Below are 6,840 nucleotides of genomic sequence, written 5' to 3'. Positions count from 1 at the left end.
TGTAATTAGCTCCTACATTTCCTACATTATGTAAGTTGTCAATCATTTGAATGTAATGTGAACTCTATTCCTTCCTTCCTTTTATAATGAATTTTATTTAAATTTCTTCCACTAAGTATTGAGCAAAGATGTTTTGACTTTATACAACCAATAAGTATAAACTTTTAAGAATAAATCACATTAGTGTGAGGGAGCATGATACCCCAAAATTCAAAAGAATTTTAAATGAGTCTATTGCTAAGAACCAAAAAAGTTGTGTTAGAAGACTAATCTTAACTCTTTCAAATGTGGAGTGGACCATATTGTTATGCTGAGGATGGAGTGAAAGCTCAAACTCTTCCGTTGGTAGTCCAAATTTGGCAATTACTTCCTACACCTTATCATTTTCTTCCTACACCCTATCACTTCCAACTCCCTATCACTTATCTTATCACTTCAGCGTGAGGTGAAATTTGATAGGGTGCAGGAAGCTTTAGCCTCCAAATTTTCCTCTTGACCAGAAGAAATTATGGACTTTACAGAAGTGCAGAGAGAAACCAAATGCAAATCATTAAAAAACATAAGCATTTATAAAAGACAACAAAGTGATACATTGGTTTGAAGTTGAGAACACAGGCTATGATATGAACCTGTCTACAGAAACTCCACAGAACCGTCTTTTTGATATATTAATAAAAATCAATTTAAGGATAAATCACTGATTTTCTTTCTCTGTGATATAGGGTATGGACCCAAGTAAGAAGGATTGCGTGTTTGAAAGCTTTGAGCAAGCTGATCCAGCAACTACTCGACTGTAAGGAATTTAAATTTCAACAAAGACAAGAATAAAAATATACCTTTATCTAGCAAATGATATTATTTCGTGATTGTCATTAAACTAAAATTAATATGAAACTTTTATCCAAAGGTTTAAAAACCTTTTGAATGCTATGGCGTCAGGATTTATGGAGTTCTGAAACCTTTACTCATTTCAGGCATGGTGGCACTGGGTTTGGTCTTTGCATTAATGAACGAGTCCACTGAAAAGCAAAATGAAAATGCCTGCACTGAACAAATATGTGAACCATCGGTTAGATAGAGAAAGCCTAATCATTCACCAAAATGTCAAGAGATATAGAAATGCTGAATGAAGAATTTGTTGATCATCCAGCTTAGAATTAGTGTTTAGAGACGTGTTTCAATTTTACAATTTTTTGTTATTTAATGTGGAGCTGCAGTTGTTCTCAATTTGCCGGTTTATAGTAGGAATACAAGTTACTGAAAATAGTTTATTTGGAAAATTGTCATGACAGTCTTTCATAATCAATAAAGTATTCAAATTTTTTGGTCAAGCCTTTAATTATGTCTTGTTTGGTCTAAGCCTTTGAGACAGATGGTTTTCCATTTGAATGACAATCAGTGTGTGCACCATCTTCCTTGAGCAAAATTGTATCTTCATGCAGTTTCTTCCGCGCTTCTCCATTTTTGCCCTTCTTTCCATCAGCATTCTGTTGTTGCTGCTCAGCCTTCTTTTGTGCTCGAATCATGGCACGCCTTTTTCGTGGCCTCATTTCTCGTACACTTCTCGGAGGCATCACATAAGGTTCAAGTGGCCGATCACCAAATGGGTGCTCACTGCCAGGAAAAATCCTTAATTTTCGATCCCTGTCCTGTATCCATTAACAATAATGCAAGTAAATGCAACTTAGAAGTGCAGCTCTTGAATACTACATCGAACAAAATAAAATAAAAACAATTCAAAACCACAAGCTAATAAGATAAATATCCTTTAGCAAAAGATACTTGATTATTCATTTCGTAACGTATATGATAATGATACAATGATTTTGTGTAACATTTATGATAATGACCTGATGATTTTGTATATACTGATAATGTCGTCTGTCAATCCTAGTCTCTATTTCCGAAACCAAATGTTAATAAAGTACTAAAAGCAATACTATTGGATTAAATGATAACTAGAAGGAACAATTCATGAAGTAGTCAATAGAGGGTTTGACACCTAATGCAAATGATAACTAGAATGAACAATTTATGAAGTAGTCAATAAGGGGTTTGGCACCTAGTGCAACAAGTAAATCGAACATCACAAGACCACAAAAGTGGTCATGGGTTAAAAACTTTTTTATGCACTTCATTGCTAAACGTTACAATTGCAAAATCTTTCCTTTTAGTATATAACCTTTCTAATTACCCTGTCAAAAAAAGAAAAGCATTCTTTCAAAGGAAAATTTAGTTATAACATTGATATGCTTTTTTCTTCACAATTTTTTAAGGTTCAATACTTTTGTGTACTTCATTGGTAAAGGACATTGGTAAAGGTATTTCCCTTTAGTAAAACCTTTCTAATTACCCTGTCAAAAAAAAGAAAAAAAATCATTCAAAGGAATATTTAGTTATAACATTGATATATTTTTTTCCTCACAATTTTTTAAGGTTCACAGGTGCAAGTTTCCCTAGTGATGTTTTCTTAGAAAATATGATCACTTGCTCCTGTTTTGTTGAAACGGAAATGATTAAATGAACTTTCCATTTCCTAATTTACTGTAAATGATAACAAAATGTGCAATAAGATTGCCAAGAGACTTCCATTCAGCATCCATAATTAAAATAGAAAAGACTCATACGTCTTGTTCCAGTAAATATTGATTCTTCCATGAGATGAGGATAAAACTCTAAACATGGTTGTGATTTTAGGGTACAAGGCGGTAATATTCAATTTTGATACTTCAAATGATAATAAGACTGTTTAGGTTAGATTGTAGAACAAAGAAAATTGAAAGAACTGATGCTGAAAGAATATAATTTTAAAATTTTGAGTTTGTTTGGGTTTTATACCTTTTGGAAGTATAATAGTAGAGATGTTTTTTTTTATAAATCATGAGATGCACTTGGCAAACGAAATTTAAAAATGTTGCTACAATGGATATTTTCAGAAAACTATTGGGTTTTGTCCATCACAGCAGCTACCTGTCAATCCCTTTTGGAACAGCAGGAATTACTTCTGGGTCACCATTTTTAAAATGTCAAAGTACACTGCTCAAGGGTTTTTGGTTTTTTCTCAAATGGGATTCTCACAAATAATATCCAAGCCAAACATGAAAATAACCTTGTTCACGCTAGTAATGAAATTCGTTATTGAGCTTAAAATTCCAAAATCATTGGTGAATATATCACTTACATCACGTAGTTTGTTTCTGGGCAGCATACGCAGAACAGCTTTGCGAATGACTTCAGTAGGGTCTAGGGTCATTTGATCCTTTAGAGTCCTTTTCTTGAGGTGGCCAATATAGCTACATACCATGACTTTATGTCAAAATAGGATGAACAAAACTGAAAACTAAGGAAGTCTAAGGAGCATAAGAAACCAAATAAACAACAGGAATGCAATAAACTATGAAGAATTTCTTAGAAGATTGCCATCTTAACTACAAAAAAGGATTTATTTTATAGTATGACAGCAAAAAGTGAAAATAAATAATATATTTCATCACTTCTAACTTATAGTACAAATGCATAGAACTTGCCCTGTATGCCAGTAGTAGACCTTTTGTGTGAGTTTTCTCCCAGTCACACAAACATCCTTTGCATTAAGAACAATGCACATATCTCCATCATCACGATTAGGGGTGTAAGTTGGTTTATCTTTTCCTTGAACTACAGTAGCGATTTGAGATGCTAACCTCCCAAGGACCTATTTCAAAGGAGCATTGGTATCAGCAAAATATCAAATATGCAAATTGTTCAGTAGTCGACTGCACTACAAATGCCAATCAAAAGTGTATCAGTTGCAACTTAATCGGTGATAACAACTCCTGATAATTGAGACAAGATATATGATCCTTCTTAATTTGTTTTATAACTAGATATTGCAAAAGATCTATATTCATTCTGGATGGTTATCAAATGAATCCTGCATGAAATTAACTTCTGAATCCATTGATAACTCTTCAGAGGGTTTGACTCTCAATCCTAGTCATACATGCCATGCAAGGCAACAAGCTAACTTTTGCAATGCCCTTCATTAACCTAATTTCTCACATTTTATTTGGCACTGTGAAAAAGCCAAAAGTTATGCATATAAAATCTCACAGGTTATGCTTGGATACTTAATTTTCTAATTATGGGTATAATGGAACAGGATGATATGAAATACAACAGAAGAAAATTATCATGCAGTTGAATATATCATGGAATAGGAAAAAGTGAAACCCAATGTTAGGGTTTTGGACAGAATTATAACGAGAATGGATAATAATTTTGTTCCACCCAATTCTGTCATAAGGGGTAGAAATAGATGTATTTTCTATTCTAACAAACCAAATGATGACAATTGATGTGATTCTATTCCATTTAGACCTATTCCATTTATTTCCAATCCGTCTTCCAAGCATACCCAAAAATGAAACTATGACATTGAGGTGAGCTTTAAGTTCAAAAGGAGCTTACTTTCTAAAATCATAGACACTAGAAAACTGCTTTAAGTTGACATCAAAATATCATGTCATGACATGTAGCCACTCTATCTTAGCTTTGAAGGGAAGAAACACGAAAAGACTGCAGATCACCTGGCCTTGTGCATCAAAAACCCGCCATCGGAGACCATCAAGATTAATGCGTTTAAGCCCAGCAGCAGCTCTCTGAGAATACAATAAAAACAGCTATAAAAATTGAATTTGAAAAATAACCCAGTTGTAGTCTATATCACAGACCTATTTAACCATTGAGGAATGTGATCCCTTTCAAAAAACACAATGCAAAATTACATAGCCGAAGGACCTAGTTAAAATTAATCACCTTCATGTTGCCGGTGAAAGCAGTTACCATCTTCATTTTTGTCTCAGTTTCTTTGATCAATCTTCCTCACAATTCAAATAATAAAATCTTCAACTCTGGCTTCAAATACTGAGATAAAAAAAAATGGACAGAAAGTAGTGAGAGAAAGGGATAAGAGCAATTAGTCAAAATCGCGCTTCAACCCGTAAGACTTCGGCGGCGCTTCTCACTGTAATGTTACTTGTGGTGACACTTCTCGCGGCGGTGACTCACGCAGCTGCGCCTCTCGTGGTGGTGCCAGATGTAGGGCATTGGGTTGAAATTGAGACCCGTTTTCTAACCTAAAACTTTTTAACATTTTGTTTAAAATTTAAAGCCCAATTACAAAATAGTGACTTTCTCTGCTACTGTCCCCAAAAAAATAAAAAAAATGTGACTCTTTGAAAATTGCCACTGCACTGAAAAGTTAAAAAAATGTATAGAAATATTTTTTATTTTACAAAAATTATTTTAAAATTTAGATAAAGAGACTCATAATATATGATCATGTCATTTAGAATTATATTACAAGTGAACCTATTTAACTAAAAAAATTAACAGTGATTAACATTTTCTATTAGTCATTGTTATTAGGTTTAATACCTCTTTTTGTCCCTCGAAAGGGGCCAAATGTTCAATTGGGTCCTACGTTTTTTTAGAAGTTCAATGTGGTCCCAATTTTTGTAAAAAGTGTGCAATTAAATCCTTTTCGGTAACGGCGTTAATTTTTTAACGGGCCAACTGACAGGGTGGACTAAAGTTTGCTACGTGGCTGTGTGAGGGTATTACGTGGCTGTGTAAGGGTAATACGTGGCTGTGAGAGGGTAAACGTGTGTATATTACTGTGGTTAAGAAATCAGAGGTTAGGGTTTGAGTTGCAGAGAAATTGGTCTTTGAGATACGAATGGCTTCTTCCGAAGGGTGTTCGTCGTGTTCGAAAAGTTGGGGCAAAGGATCTTCTCGGTGGTCCCATGGTTGTGGTGTGAAAGGAGGTGGGATAATCCCTACTTGTTATTGTGGTGATGTTGCTGTAACCAAAGTGGCGAGAACTACGAAGAATGCTGGGAGAATTTTTTGGGGTTGTCCACGTTACAAGGTTTGAAGTATACCCTTTTGAGTTAATGTTTTTTTGAATTGATGCATTTGTTGATAGATTCCCTAACTTGGTGAATAACAGGGTGGATCTTCAATTGGCAGCTCGTGTAACTTTTTCAAGTGGTGTGTTGAAGAGAACGTTGATGAAAAAGATTGCACAATGGTGAGGAGGATAAGTCAGCTGGAAAATGCAGTGAAGGACTTGCAGAAAATGATGAAGATGTTAGTTGTAGCTTTGTGTGTGTGTATTGTGGTGTGCCTTGTCATGTTCAGGTTCTGTTTAGGTTGATTTAGTTAGATTGTAACATCCTATGTTTTGAAAGGTGTAAGATCAATTATGCAATTCAATGTATTATGTTCCATTGACTATTTTAATGAGTTAATTTCAGGGTATAATGTTCAAATCAGTCCCTCTTATGTTTTAAAAATGTTGAAATCAGTCCCCCATTTGCTTTAAAACTGTTCACATAGGTCAACCCAATAATGCATATGATGATGAATAATGGCCAAAACATCAGTTCACTAAGTACATAAAACAGTACATGTAACAAACAGTATATATTACACCACCATGTAACATCATCAAACCACTTTCATTCATTACGACACATAAAACAAAGACATAAAGACATCAGTTCACAAAGTAAATTAAGTATTTAATTTTCAGCACCATGTAACAAACAGTACATATTACACCACCATGTAACAAACAGTACATATTACACCACCATGTAAGTTAACTATCTAATAATCCAATTCATCTAAGTATCTTTTCTTCTGACTTTGCATTTTGTTGGCCGAGATGATTGAGGACTTGGTTGTTGTGATGGTTGAGTGGTCGAGGAACTTGGAGGAGGCTGTGATGGTTGTGTTGTTTCTGCTGGCTGGGGCTTTAAAGGGCAGTTATTCTTGTTGTGCCCCCTCTGACGA

At 34.5% G+C, this 6,840-nt stretch overlaps 2 protein-coding genes across 7 annotated transcripts; one reads left to right on the top strand and one right to left on the bottom strand.

The window, feature by feature from the left end:
* Window positions 1–550: 550 nt before the first annotated feature.
* LOC108338926 (uncharacterized) lies at window positions 551–5,140 on the bottom strand. 6 transcript variants are annotated; one of them, XR_008248760.1, is made up of 7 exons: window positions 4,798–5,131; window positions 4,569–4,640; window positions 3,528–3,694; window positions 3,182–3,293; window positions 1,409–1,649; window positions 918–1,041; window positions 551–791 (listed from the first exon to the last, which is right to left on the bottom strand). XR_008248760.1 is itself a non-coding variant. In XM_052877355.1 (7 exons), exons 2-7 carry the CDS (start codon window positions 4,831–4,833, stop codon window positions 943–945), a joined length of 732 nt encoding a protein of 243 aa, XP_052733315.1. In that variant the 5' UTR covers window positions 4,834–4,905; window positions 5,007–5,140; the 3' UTR covers window positions 551–942. The 6 variants fall into 6 exon arrangements, 5 of the variants coding, with proteins under 5 accessions (XP_052733315.1, XP_052733318.1, XP_052733316.1 ...); XM_052877355.1 differs by having other exon boundaries at window positions 551–1,046; window positions 4,798–4,905; window positions 5,007–5,140; XM_052877358.1 differs by having other exon boundaries at window positions 551–1,041; window positions 4,798–4,905; window positions 5,007–5,140.
* A 579-nt stretch (window positions 5,141–5,719) lies between these two features.
* Window positions 5,720–6,258, top strand: LOC108339071 (uncharacterized). Its single transcript, XM_017576222.2, has 2 exons — window positions 5,720–5,911; window positions 5,993–6,258. Exons 1-2 carry the CDS (start codon window positions 5,720–5,722, stop codon window positions 6,197–6,199), a joined length of 399 nt encoding a protein of 132 aa, XP_017431711.2. The 3' UTR covers window positions 6,200–6,258.
* The last annotated feature ends 582 nt before the right edge of the window (window positions 6,259–6,840 follow it).

Source organism: Vigna angularis, chromosome 5 (assembly GCF_016808095.1).
Source record: "Vigna angularis cultivar LongXiaoDou No.4 chromosome 5, ASM1680809v1, whole genome shotgun sequence".
NCBI classification, from domain to species: Eukaryota; Viridiplantae; Streptophyta; class Magnoliopsida; order Fabales; family Fabaceae; genus Vigna; species Vigna angularis.
Note: the sequence above shows the minus strand (reverse complement) of the source record. Positions and strands in the feature narration are given on the sequence as shown.